This window comes from Hevea brasiliensis, chromosome 10 (assembly GCF_030052815.1).
Source record: "Hevea brasiliensis isolate MT/VB/25A 57/8 chromosome 10, ASM3005281v1, whole genome shotgun sequence".
NCBI lineage: Eukaryota > Viridiplantae > Streptophyta > Magnoliopsida > Malpighiales > Euphorbiaceae > Hevea > Hevea brasiliensis.
Window position 1 is genome coordinate 95,504,210 of NC_079502.1, and position 14,941 is coordinate 95,519,150.

The 14,941-nt window shown below is 31.0% G+C and overlaps 1 protein-coding gene across 2 annotated transcripts; it reads right to left on the bottom strand.

Moving 5' to 3' along the window:
* Positions 1-11,112: 11,112 nt before the first annotated feature.
* Positions 11,113-14,004, bottom strand: LOC131168730 (protein FAR-RED IMPAIRED RESPONSE 1-like). Of its 2 annotated transcripts, none has more exons than XM_058154496.1 (3): positions 12,710-14,004; positions 11,642-12,060; positions 11,113-11,258 (listed from the first exon to the last, which is right to left on the bottom strand). In XM_058154496.1, the coding sequence occupies exons 1-3, from the start codon at positions 12,720-12,722 to the stop codon at positions 11,208-11,210; spliced, it is 483 nt and encodes a 160-aa protein (XP_058010479.1). In that variant the 5' UTR covers positions 12,723-14,004; the 3' UTR covers positions 11,113-11,207. The 2 variants fall into 2 exon arrangements, with proteins under 2 accessions (XP_058010479.1, XP_021656121.2); XM_021800429.2 differs by lacking the exon at positions 12,710-14,004 and adding an exon at positions 12,126-12,513 and having other exon boundaries at positions 11,642-12,025.
* Positions 14,005-14,941: the final 937 nt, after the last annotated feature.

The window sequence follows — 14,941 nt, forward strand, 5'->3', positions numbered from 1 at the left end:
GACCTAATTGATGCCAAAAGGATAATTGACCCAGAAAATCAACCAAAAAGCCCCATGCCTAACCGAAATTTCCACCTACACCAAGTCTCTACATGATCTCCATCACCCCAAATAACTCTAACAGAATTATTAACTTTATCCAACCCATCCAAAAGGCCAATGAACCTATCCAACCCATCCAAAAGCCCAATGACCTCAGTCTATAATGGTTATTGACATTTGTGATAATTCTAGCTATGATGAGGGTTCTTTGGATGTCTGGACTGATTCTGATGAGGAAATAGTTGCATTACAACTAGATGGTTCAGTTTCACGAGTGTCTCATTTTCATGTTGTTGGGATCTATGAAAACTAGATGGATCTAAAAGTGGCTACTATGAAGAAAGGGATGGAGTTTTTTTTTAGCACAGGCCTATGAGAAAGTATAGATGGTCTAGTGACTTTTCTTGGGATGAAGGGGCAAATCACGAGTCATGGTTTGGGCTATGAGCCAACAGAAGAGGAAGAAGAGTCAAAGCCTCCTAAGTTCTTGAAAGAGGGGCAATAACCTTGACATATGATTAGGGGTTACCACATGTAAAAGAATTAGAGAAGAAAATTAACACCATTGATCTAAAGATTGCATGAAAGCCAAGAATCTAAAGTTACACTCCTAAGTTTGAGTTTGTCTTTTGTAATGCTCACAGTAGTGATACTGATGTTTTCATTTCTGATGTACTTGATGAAGATTTCGAGGCAAAAATTATTAATATGACTAGTCCTTTTGCTTACTTATTTGATATTTATTCTAATAGGCATATGTATGGCATTCATAATCATTTAGAATCAGTTTCTATTAATGCATCAAAATCGATCTCTATTAATTTGGGTACACCATATAATCCTAAAGACATTAAGTTAGTTGAAGATTTAACCCAAGAAGAAAGAAATAAAGTTATAGCCTTGTTAACAAAGTACCAAGAAGCACATGCCTCGAGCTTAAAATCAGGTGACCGATTCCTAAGCCACATTGATGTCCGCATAGGAAAAGAGTGATCAAAAGTTGACTTAGCTAGTTATCCTAATGAGGAGTAAAATTTCATGCTATGAAGGATTAATAGTAGCACATATGGACGTAGAGGGAGAAGGACAATGATATGAAGACATAAGGAGGTCTCTAGAAGTGAGAGAATACTCACTGTAAGCCTACAAAAGAGATAGAGCAATAATTCATAGATTAGCCACTCAACTTACTTTAGCTGGAGAACAATTCTATAAACTCTTATGTGTGATAGAAAAATAGGTTGAGTAAATAATGAAAGAAGTACATGCAGGAATGTGTGGTCCCCATATGAATGGAAAGGTTCTAGTTGGAAAAAAAAATATCCGAAACATATAAGGATTGATCTGAAAAACTCCTTTATGTTCTTTAAGGTTATCATAGTACTACAAGGACATCAACATGGGCAACTCCATTCTCTTTAGTGTATGGGACCAAAGCAATGCTATCCATTAAGTAAGAGGTCAGATCCTTAAGAGTGATGCTAGAAACTAAGATCCTAAAAAAATGAGTGGGCTTAAAAGAGATATGATGAACTAGATTTGATTGATGAAAAGAGGATGTGAGCTTTATATCATATGCAGGCTTATCATAGGAAGATAGCTAGAGCATTTAATAAGAAGGTAAAACCAAGAAAGATCAAAGAGGGAGACATGGTTTTGAAACAAGCTCGGCCTGTCCCTTTTGATTTAAGAGGAAAGTTTAACCCAAGCTTGGATGGTCCATACATAGTCAAAAAGATCTTGCTACTGCAAGAATATCAGACCTGGATGCGAATGAATTTCAAGAACCAGTCAATTTAGATAGGCTTAAATGGTACTTTGTGTGAGACAGGCCCGCTAGGCTGAAAACCTGCAAAATGCGGTCTAGGCAAAAGTAAGGGTCAAAGAAAAAAAGAAAAGAAAAGAAAAAAATGCTAGATTGAAAACCAGCAAAAGGTAGTCTCGACAAAAGGAGAGACGAGAGAAGATCTGGATGGAAAACCTGAAAAGGCCATTCGACAGGTTATAAAGCTTATTTCTAACTTTGGAAGGTTAGAAATTTGGCAAAACTAAATGTAAGAGGGAGTAATGGTGTACCTGAATAAATACAGAAGTTTTTATTGCGTTGATTAGGAATGGGTTTTATTTAAATATGATCGCGAATGTTTGTATCTTGAGGGATATATCAAATGATTAAGTAATTGAACTGCATTGTTTTGATTTAATCTATGTCTTCTGAGCATAACAAGATAGGTGCTTGATATGAATGCCCTGGTAATTGTCTAATTTTAAAAAAATAAAAAAAAAGGAGCTCGCTAGGTGGAAAACCTGAAAGGCCGCTTAAGCAAAAGTTAGAGTAAGCCCGCTGAGATGAAAATCCAAAAAGACATTTCAGGCAAAAGTTAGGGCATAGAGAATAGAGTTCATGGAAGAGAAATGAGTCAAGGCAGAAACCATGGGGGGAGAGAAGAAAAAGAAAAATCAGAGGGCAATTGTATTGTGACCTTAAGGAAGTCTTTTCAGTGAATAATTTTCCTCAAAAATTTTGAAGCTAAAAGAAAGTTTTTGCAAAAAGAGGTCCCTCAGAAAACTAAGTTTTTTTAGAATCTCTAGCAAAATCAGCATGCCCATGATAGGAAGCAGCATACAAGAAGCACAAAAATCACAAAAAGAGTTTTGAAACCCAATCATCTCAATTTTTTCAAATCATGAAATAGATATTTTTTGATAAGTCCTTAGACATTGTTTAGGGTGCATGACATAGTTGTATAAGGCATAAAAGACATGCATTAACATGTCACCTGTAGGTGTGTAAGGCATAGAAGAACATGCATCACCACAGTTTCAAGTGTCGAACTACGAGAGGTTCTGATTCTTCCTCAGGATAGCGAGGGGGATACGTAGGTAGTTTAGGACTGCGGTCCTAAATATGAACCCACAACATTTTATGACAGATGTTTTTTGGTAAGTCCTTAGACGTTGTTTAGGGTATATGGCATAGTTGTGTAAGGCGTAGAAGAACACGCATCAACATGTTACCTGTAAGTGTGTAAGGCATAGAAGAACATGCACCATCACAGTTTCAAGTGTCGAACTACAAGTGGGTCTGATTCTTCCTCAGAATAGCGAGGGGGATACGTAGGTAGTTTAGAACTGCGGTCCTAAATACGAACCTACAACATTTTATGACAGATTTTTTTAGTAAGTCCTTAGACATTGTTTAGGGCATATGGCACAGTTGTGTAAGGCGTAAAAGAACACGTATCAACATGTCACCTGTAGGTGTGTAAGGTGTAGAAGAACATGCATCACCACAGTTTCAAGTGTCGAACTACGAGTGGGTTTAATTCTTCCTCAGGATAGAGAAGGGGATACGTAGGTAGTTTAGGACTACGGTTCTAAATACGAATCCACAACATTTCAAATCACACAGTTGCCATTGTCATGAGACCATAGCTAGTCTCATGACACAGAGTGTATCGACAGAACAAGATGCACTCAATTTTCACATAACACAATTATCACTGTTATGAGACCGTAGCTAGTCTCATGACACAGATTGTATCGACAGAGCAAGATACACTCATTTTTCATATGACACAGTTATTACTATAATGAGACCATAGCTAGTCTCATAACATAGAGTATGTCGACCGAGCAAGATATACTTGATCCTCATAGCCAAAGTTTCATAGTTATTAAAAATTTGAGTTTCACTTTGACGAAACTTAAGTAATGCTATCGCATTGATTTCAACTTTCGCCAAAGTAGGAGACAAATTGTAGGCCCTTATTTTGTGATGAGTATGTGCATTGAGACTGTGAGAAATCCGATGATGAAAAATTGTATGACTGTAAGATGTAATTGGAGGTATAGAGCTGAATTATTAATTACGTGGCATGATCTTGAAAAATAATAATAATATGTTTTTTTTTTAAGCGAATTTAATTAAATTTAAATAAAATTTTATTTTGTTTAAATTTAATATGGATAATTTTTAAATATACCAAATCAAGTTTAATTGGGCCCCATGGGCCTAAGAAAGCCTAGTTAGAAATTTTAAATAAGACCTATTTAATTTATTTTTTAAAAATTAAAATAAAAAAATATCTTTTTCTCTATCTCTCTCTTCCTATTGGTTGGAACACCTCACCCATATCCTAGTCTCACCCAAATTCCTCGATCCCAGTTGTTTAAGTTATCTGAACCTTATCACACTAGTAATTCAAATCCTACCACACCTCTTCCTCACTCCCTATTGGTGCCTTTCCTTTTCCTTCTCTTCCCATTGATTGAAACACCTCATTCATATTTCAGTCTCACCCAAATTTTGCAATCCTAGTTGTTTAAGTTATCTGAACTTTATCACGCTAGGACTCTAAACCCTATCACACCTCTCTCCCAAAACCCTATAAATACCCCATTAATAAAAAATAAAAAAGGGGGGAAAAAAGAAAAAAAATAGAAAAAAAAAGGGAGGAGGAGAAGACCAAAAAAAAATAAAAAAAGGAAAAAAAATTAAAAAGAGGAATAGCCAAAATTCTTTTAATTCTTCTTTCTTTATAGCGATATTTCTTAAAGGTTATTTCTTTTTTTTTTTTCAAGATCTATGTCATGTAATGTTTAATTCTATGTTTCTTGTTTTTAATTTATTTTATTTATTCATATAGATCATGTAATCATGTTTAATTTGAGGGGATACATAACTCTGCACATGTTCAGTTTTCTGTCTCTCGTATTTTTATTATTTTTCGTTAGTTTCTGAATCTGAAAAAAATTTATAAAAATTATATTCATATTCTACACGAAATTCTATTAATTTTAGGCTCAAGAATCACTAAAAAAGCTTTAATATTTTATAAGTTATAGCTATTTGAAGTTAGGGTTCCTATAAAATCCGATTTGCAGGATACCCGTCTTGTGGAGCCCATATCTTCCTTGTTTCTCAATATTTTTGTGTAAATCTAGTATCTAAAATTAATTTCAAAATCTTATGAACCTTTTCCAATTGGTTTTGCATTCATATCTATTGTGGTTAATGAGTTATGAATTTTACAAAAAAGTAGCATGATTCTATCACTTAGAAAAGTTACGATTTATGTAAACCATTCGGCTAGGGTTTTGTTTGATTTATAAATTTTATGATCTTGTATGATATGTAGGCTGTCTTCTATAATTTTTTTATGATTTTTCGGCATATCTAACTATTTTTAAAAAATCGGATTTCTTGCTACCGTCAATCTGTCAGAATTTGAAAATTGTATATTTATGCATGTTCTTGTATTTTCTTGGGTTTTAATTGATATTTGATCTATTTTTCTGTGTTCTTTTAATTCAATAAGTGTTATGAAGTGTTTGGATCATGTTAGAAGACTTAGACCATTAGGTAGTTATAACTCATTAGGAATCTTAACCCTTTAGGATACTAGAGTTAGAATCCAATGTAAATTTGTATTAATATTTTCTTATTTTCTTTATTTCTTTTATTTTCTTTATTTTTTTATTACAAACAAAATTGGTAAGTAACCCTAAGGTAAGTATCAAAGAGGGCATTTGCGTGGAGCTTATATGAAGCTAAACGGGAGTAAGCCAATGATATCATTGTCATACTAGAAGAGAAAAACCTTTTTTAAGGGTAGCTTGCTCCAATGGCAACTGCATTTACCAACAGGTAAGTAGCCATAAACTCCTAGAATAACCATTGGCATGAAATTGTAGTAATAATAGAATTTTTATTTGGTAAATTAAAATTAACTTTGTTTTTAATTTAACTGACATTTGCATGTAATTAATTTAAATAAATGCTTTGCAAATTAAAATTAATCTTGTTTGTAAATTAAACTAACATTGACATATAAAATAAACTTAATTTAATACTTGGTAATTGTAAAATAAATTTACATATTAGAAATCTTTATTAGGTTGTGATTGTTTGGACCTTATGTGATATTAGAATAAATTACACATGTACATAATTAACTTAGTTCAATTATCTTTAGGGTAACTTGGTGTAATTAATTAGGTTAAATAGAAACGTAGGGTTATTTGAAATTGAATTTGTTTGTAAATTAAATTCTCAATAACAAATTAATTTTAGTCATCTGGTAAATATCATTTAAATAATTAGCAACCCCATAGATAGGAATTACTTGTGCATGAAAATTGTGTGTAAACAATAATCCTTTTGTGAATTACTTGCGTGCATAGGATTAGAATTGTATTTTTTAGGATAAAGTTTAATAAATGAATAATAAACAAGACTTCTAGAAACATTAGTAGAGAACTGGCACTTGAATCAACGAGGTTAAACCAGGTATAAGGGGTGCCTAACACCTTCCTCTTACGTACCCACTATCCCGAACCTAGACATTGGGCTATGGTAATAACGATTGTGGAAACTCTGCAAGGAGTAAGTTGCCATTCATGTCCCTCAGAAGAAACACTGAATATGTCCCAGTTATTATTCGGGTAGTAACTCCTGTCTATCTATGCCTTTGTGGTATAAATCCTTAGTACCATGGTAATGTTATGGGAAGATGGTGCTTACCAGTGGTTTGATTCTATTAGGATTGTATGAAGTGCATATTTAGGAAATGCTGTCTAAGGAGGTGGTACTTAAGTGAGACCACTGTGACTCCACCATCTTTCCTGAGCATTACCTGGTGCATTTTATATAATTCTAATGGATGATATTTCGCCTCACGCCCCTCGTCCTACAATAATAAAATAAATAAATTTTATTTTATGGTATTTAAAAAATTTTCATAATTTTTTTAAAAAAATATTTTTTATATATGATTTATTTACTTAATGATTATGAATAATATTTATTAATTACGATAAAAAAATTTAATTTAAAATTAAAATGAAATTAATAAAAATAACTTTCTAAATTGAAAGCTGCTAAAGTATCATTTTAAGTTTAACGTGTTTGGATGAGGAGATTTAAAATATGAAATTTAAATTTAATAAAATATATATATTTTATTTAATTAATTAAAGTCATAGATATTTATTAAATTTATAAATATGTAGAGTATGTTATTTGAGTGTGAATATATTATTTGAGTGTGAATTTAAAATGATTTTAAAAATATTATTATTTAAATAAATTGTAAAAAATTCTTAAAATTATAATAGTGTTATTTAGAACCCATAATTTATCAGTAATTTAGATTAAAATTAAATTTAAATATCTTTATTTCAAAAATTAATATCCAAATATAGCTTAAAATAGGGGTGTGCAAACGGTCGGGTTGAGTCGGGTCGGTTCCGAGCTGAACCCAACCGATAAAATAAACAATTGAAAATTAAAATTTTTAAAGATCGAACCAAACCGATTATTAAGAAAAACTGGAACCGAACCAATTTAATAAATATTGGTTCGGTTCGATTTTAAACTGATAAAACTGAATTTTGTAAAATTTTATATTTTCAACATTAATCTCAATAACAAAAATATAAAAAAAACTTAGAAATCAAAACTAAAAAATCTTAGGGTTTCCTTTATATATATAATTTAGGTTCGATTTGATTTTTTTTTTTAATTTTTTATGCAAATAACCGAATCGAACTGATTAACTGAAACTATTAAAATTTATAAACCAAACAAAACCGATTAAATTTTAAAATCGAATCAATTGAACTGAATTGACTCGATTTATTTTTTTGATTTAAACTGAAATCTGCTCACCTTTAGCTTAAAATAACTTTAGTTTAACATGAATATGGCAATTATTCATCAACATCTCATATATAGATTTATAAATAAAGTGACCTTTGGGAGGGCTAAGGAATAAAAGTGAGATGGAGAATTGTAATTTGCCCAATTTGAGAGGAGAAACAAAGAAGAGGAAATGAGCAATGCTTAGAACAGTGACATTTTGGTCTCCACAGCCATTGTTGCTCAAGAGAATTTATCGTCTAGCATCGAGGCAGAGGCTCCAAAGTGATGAATCACACGTGGAACTCAGATAAGGAAACCTATCTTATTGTGTCTAGACCTGCACCTGCGCGCGCGCTTCCGCCTTATTGCTCTTATGCATTTTTTTTTTTCAATCAAAGATAATTTCATTGCATAAATGAGTTCAATACATGAAGACCCAAAGGGCAGCCCATTACATGGTTCAAAGCCTACAGCAGCCTAGAAAAAACTAGAAAGGACCCTAGAGGAAAAAGCACTCAAGAGAGACTTCTCTTCCTATAAAAAACTGGAGAAAGAGAGAGGGAGAGAGTTACGTTTAGGAGTGTGCGATTTTGATTTAGTTAAGATCTATTTGAAAATTGAAATAAAATTAAAATTTCGATATGATTCTAATTTCAGTTTCTGTTTTTCATTATTTTGATTTCGATTTGATACAATTCTCAATTTTTCTGTTCTAATTTGATTTAGTTCGGTTTGATATCATTTCGGTTCAATTTTTAGTTTTTAAAATAATTTAATATAATTATGTTCTTAAAAATTCGTACTTAAATTAATATTTAAGTTTTGAATTGAATATTAATATATAATATATCATATAATATATCTTTTAATCATTTTTAAATTATATAATCTTTAATTATAAGGTACATATAATTTATAATTAAATATATAATATAATATAATAATAGAAGTACATCATATAATATATATTTTAACTATTTATTAATTATATAATATCTAGGTATAAGATGCAAATATAATTAAAAATTAATATATTTATATATATATAATATAATATAATAATACATTTATAATTAAAAATTATAAAATAATTTAATATATTTATAACTAAAATTATTATGAAAATATAAAAAATAAAACATATTATCATGTTGTATTTAGTTCATAATTATATATACATATATAAATTAATATATATAATTATATTGAAAGTATATAATATATATATATATATATATATATATATATATATATATATATATATATATATGTATAAATTCAATTTTCAGTTTGATTCCGGTTTGATACGGTTCCAGTTCGATTCACAGTGAAGAACTTGAACCGAATCAAAATATCAGAAAAATTTCAGTTCAATACGATTCCTGTCGGTTCGGTTCGGTTCCCCCAAGAATCGTGCACGACCCTAGTTACCCTAATAGACTGCAATCGCATTTGGCTTGGGTGATAAAACTTTATTTCTCTCTCTCTCTCTCTCTCTCTCTCTCTCTCTCTCTCTCTCTCTCTCTCTCACACACACACACACACACACACACGGGCACAGAGGGTAAGGGGGGAGAGCTCATTGAAGCAAAGTCAACTAGTAGCAGCAATGTAGATTCTGGAGCAAACACGGATTAAAAGTCTAAAAGTAAACAACAACAGTAAAACTTGGCCAACAAGGAGACAAAAAATAATAATAATAATAATAATAATAAATCCATTAACAGCAAGTAATCACAAAAACTTCCATCATGGCTTCTTTGATGCAAATCTAATAAGCTTCATATTCATACAAAGTAACAGAACAGAGAAGAGAGCACCAGACAGAACACCACCTAAATGTCCCAGTTACTGCAATAATTGCCAAACTATTAGCTGGAACATTAGCACACCTGTTGATTAATTTATTGCCTGCATGTTGCAGCCAACTGAAAGGCAAGTCTATTCATGCTTTTCCAATCAGAGCGGGAATTTTACAAGAAACTCATCTCCTTACGTCTCTGATATCCATGTATGCTTTATTGTCGAATGTAAATTTCTCTCTTTTACTATTTGAAATGAATAAAAAGAGAGATATCTTTGTGGAATGCCATTTTTTTTGTGCATATCCAAACAAAGTATACTAAAAAAGCAATTGCTTTCTTCTGTGATCTACTTCTAATGAGCTTGCAAACTACATCACAGTACTAAGTTTCATTTCAGCACATGCTCATCCTGAAACTTGCTCATTTTGTAGTGGCATATGTAATACGCTAAGGATTTGACGAAGGTATCATTAATTCTATTCTTATTAATCAGCAGTTGCTCCCTTCCACTGAATTTAGCTTTGTCCCGCATGAGGCAAATTTCATTACACATGGTTTAGCAAAGCAAGGGATTTCAAGGTTGACAGATTTGGTTGCATTTTTCTAATGAGCTTATTGTGTGAGTGATATTTTTGATAGTTCCTTGGTCTGCTCCTTTGTTGATGTTGATGTGGTGTCTTCTCTGAGATTTGCTGCTGTCTTATGGGCCTTTTCTTTTTTGTCGACTCCTTCCCTGCATTTGTTTGTAATACCTCTGTTTCCCTATTGGGCTTATCTGGGATTATTATATTTGCGTCTATTTTTGGTTTTAGTAGCATTTTTTGTATTGTTTTATGTCGTTAGTGTCCATATTATTTCTCAATTTTATATCGTTAGCAGAGAAATACTGGCTACAGTCACCTAAAAAATTAACTGTCCAACAAAATTCTTCTCATTGATGAAAAGTTATTTATTAAATTTCTAGATAACTTTTTGCCTATTATCAAGATAATAAAAAAATTATTATTTTTTTATCATCTAATTAATTACTCTCTCTCTCTCCTTAATTAATTACTTTTTTTGACCTCTAATTTATTCAATTTTTTTTATTTGACCTTTCAAATTTTAATTTAAATTAAATTAATTCTAAAGAATATTTTTTGATAGCAAAATAATGAAACTCAAAATGCAAAAACATTATTAGAAGAAAATAAGTGTTACAGTTAACAAAACTCTTTTTTATTTTTTTTTCCTTTTCTAGTACACAAAATAAACAAAATACCTTTTTTTTTTTTTCTTTCCGGTAAACAAAAAATGTTGTTCAAGCAATCATATATCGATATAATTCAAATAAAAATTTTTGAAATTAAAGACAAAAAATGCTAAAAATAAAAACACTTCTTAAAGTGCAACAAAACAATCTAATTACATACCTAGTCCAAATTGACCAAATATATAACTTATGCTCTTGAACAAACTCCACATTAATTTTTGTATCAAACCCAACAAGTTATTCAAGCAATCTATATCACCGATTTCGGGGAAAAAAAATTATAAATTAACATTTCAATGTTGGCAAGAAAGATGGTAGCAGAAAAATTCAGAAGGGTAACTATCAGCTAAAAAAACAAAAAAAATTGATTTAGGCAAGCATAAAGATACTAAAAGGAAGTATCAAATAATATATGTTCAATTAAAAGTTCTGTTTACAATTGCCATAAAATACCTTTTTGCCTTCAATTTAAAGAAAAAATTGAATGTAAATCAACTATTACTCCCATATGTACCTATATAGAGTTTAATAAAAGCCAATTAGATATCAAATTTCTAATTGTATAAACAAATAAAATAGAATTTAATTGATATAAATGATGATCATATAATGGCAATTGATTTGAAAAATAATCATGGGTTGATGAGTCACATGCATCTTGCAATACATGATTTTAAATTACAAACCAATAGCAAATGCAACAAATATAAATGGCATTTTTGCTTAACATCCCTTGAGTGCAGGATTTTAGCATGGGTTCATAGACATACTGTTAGCATCATTCTGATTTAACACAAAGATAAAAAGTTAAAAACATATAATGCTAATAATACAAATGAAACAAGATTATAAAATAAAACATTTTAATTACACTCACGCACGCACAGAGTTACTAACCTTTCTCACTTTTTTGTTGCTTTTTTTTTGTCCTTTCTCTATTGCAGACTTGATTCGTTTATAAGCTCTTTTTAATTTTGACAACTCTAGATCAAGTATCACCATGTTTTCTCTTACCACATTACTATCAATATTTTCTTTATTAATATGCTCAGAACAAACAAATCTCTCATGGTTTTTGATTGCATCATTCATTGATTTACATTGCTCCAAAGCCTTTTTCATAGCATGAGAAACAAAACCATAGCTTTCATGACTTATAGAGCCTTCTTTGCTTAATGAAGTGGCCAATTGAAACAAGTCACTATAATGTTGTTGTTTAGTCTCAAGTTGTTTTGGCACACGTCTTGCTTTAGAGTTGCCTTTCACATCTCCAGTCCACCGCTTCAAAATGTAATGAGAAGGAATAGTGAATACACCTAATTGAAGGAGCACACATAATGAATGTCGACAAAGAAATACATTATATACTCAAATGACCTACACAAGCATATGATCTTCTCACTTCGAGCATCTCACTCCAAAATGAAATCTTCATGCTTTTCAAAGTCTTGAACTTTGAAAATTGTTATAAATCCATCTTCTTGTTTCACAGGATAACACCCAATTACTCCTAAAATCTCAACTTGAAACTTCTTGAAAATTTCATGAGTGTATGTTATTGACATTTGCTTCTCGAACATAGATGGTGACTTCAAAATCGGTTCTTTTTGCCAAAGTATTAAAACCTGCACCCTCTTCTGCTTAATTTCTATCTTGTAAGGCTACCATACATTTTTCGATGAATTCTTTTAGAGTAGTTTTTCTGTTCACATACTTGTCAAAAAATGAATTGATACTATCTAATCTTTGTGTAGTGGACATCAGTGTTATCAAAGCGGCGGCGCCCGGCGGCGCCGAGCGGCGAGCGCCCCTCTGTCGCCTCGACCGAACGCTGGCTCGGCTTGAGGAGGCGACGCCTCGGCGGCGAGGCGACGCAGGCGAGAGGCGACGCCTCTTCACAACAACGGTAAGTGTTTTTTTTTTTTTTAATTTTAAATTAAAAAGTCAATAAACCTATCTGCGTACCTGATGCTGCCATTCCACCAGCAGAGACACTTTTCTGCTCAACCTCACGAAGACGCTTTTCCCCTCAACGGCTCAACCTCGACTTCACGACGACAACAGGTACGCTCTCTCTCTCTCTCTCTCTTCTTCTTCTTCTTCTTCTTCTTCTTCTTCTTCTCCCACTTCGATCTCTCTCTCTCTTACGTCCCTTTCTTTTCTTTTTTTTTTCTCCCTCTCCACCTCTGATCGATCTCTCTCTCAGGTCCTTTTTTTTTTCTTTCTTGCTGCGCTGCTTGCCGCTGCTCTGTTCGATCGCTCTCACGTCCCTTTTTTTTTTTTCTCCCTCTCCACTTTTCTTCTACTGCTGCTCTCCTCTGTTCGATCTCACTTTTCTTCTACTGCTGCTCTCCTCTGTTCGATCTCACGTCCCTTTCCTGTCCCTTTCCTGCTGCTCTGTTTTTTATTTTTATTATTATTTTTTTCTCCTCTCCTTCTTTTAGCAGTCCCTTTTTATTTTTTCTTTTTTTTTTCCTTCTCCTCCTTTTAATTAATTAGTTATTATTAATTATTTATTAATTTAATTATTTTATTTTTGTTAATTAATTATTTAAATTTTATGGGTATTGGTAAATTGATTATTTTACTTTGTATTCTTGTTTAATTAGTTGATTAATTAATATGGATATTGTTTATTTGTTGGTATTTAATTTAATTTTTATTTATTATTCTTATTAATTTGATTAGTTTTACTTTTTACCTTGTTAATTAGACATTATTTATTATTTATTTATTTATTTTATATAGATACTATTAATTTATTGTTAATTTAATTTTTTTTATCTTTTTATTATTGTTAATTAATTGTTTAATTTATATGGGTATTGTTAATTTATTATTAATTAGTTTACCTTTTACTTGTTATTATTGTTAATTAGTTTTAATTTGATTAATTTTACTTTTTTCTTGTTAATTAGATATTAGATGTTTATTTTATATGTGTATTATTAATTTATTGTTAACTTGATTATTTTTCTTTTTGTTCTTAGTAAGTAATTGTGTAATTTATATGGACATTATTACTTTGTTGTTAATTAGTTTACTTTTTACTTCTTATCATTGTTAATTAGTTTTACTTTTGTCTTGTTAATTAGACATTAGTTGTTTATTTTATATGGTATTATTAATTTATTATTAATTTGATGATTTTACTTTTTGTTCTTATTAATTAATTGTTTAATTTATATAGGCATTGTTAATTTATGATTTTACTTTTTGTTCTTATTAATTAATTTTTTAATTTATATGGGCATTGTTAATTTGTTGTTAATTAGTTTACTGTTTTACTTTTTACATATTATTCTTGTTAATTACTTATTTAATTTATATTGGATATTGTTAATTTGTTGTTAATTAATTTATTTTTTATTCTTGCTAATTTTTTTGTTAGATTATAAATGGGTGATAAGAATAATACATCTGGATCTTCTGCTAGTAGTAGAAGAACGGACCCAGGATGGGCACATGTAATTCAAGTTAGTGAAAACAATACCAATGATCTTCAATGCATGTACTGTATGAAAGTTTATAAATGAGGAATTAATAGAATCAAGCAACATCTTGCTGGAGGTTACAAAAATGTAATTCGGTGTCCAAAATGTCCAGAAGATGTAAGGAATCAAATGCAGGAAGTCATTGCTAAAAAAAGAGAGCAAAAATCAATTATGAATATGGAAAGACCACCTGAATTTGATGATGTTGAAGTACTGGGATTAGATGAAAATGAGGAAGAGGAAGAGTTAATGCAAAAAATTGGCAGTGAAAGAAGAAGGCAAGTACTGGAAGTTACAGGTACTAGTGCTTTTAAAAAACCAAAAGTTTTACCACCACAAAGTAGTAGAGGGCCTATTAACTGTTATTTTTCCCCTAGACCTGCTGTTTTGAGAAAAAAATATGAGGCAAACTACCATTGATGAAAATAGTCCAGCTAAAAAGGAGTTAAGGGAGCGTGCTTTTGTTGCCATAGCACGATGGATGTATGATGTGGGAATAGCTTTTAATGCTGTGAATTATGATAGCTTCGGGGAAATGATTCGAGCAATTGGAAATTATGAGAAAGAAATGAAACCTCCAAGTTTTCATGAGGTTAGAGTTCGGTTACTTAACAAAGAAGTGCAAATCATAAATGATCTTCTCGAGTCTCATAAAGAAGAATGGGAAAATTATGGATGTACATTGATGTGTGATGGATGGACG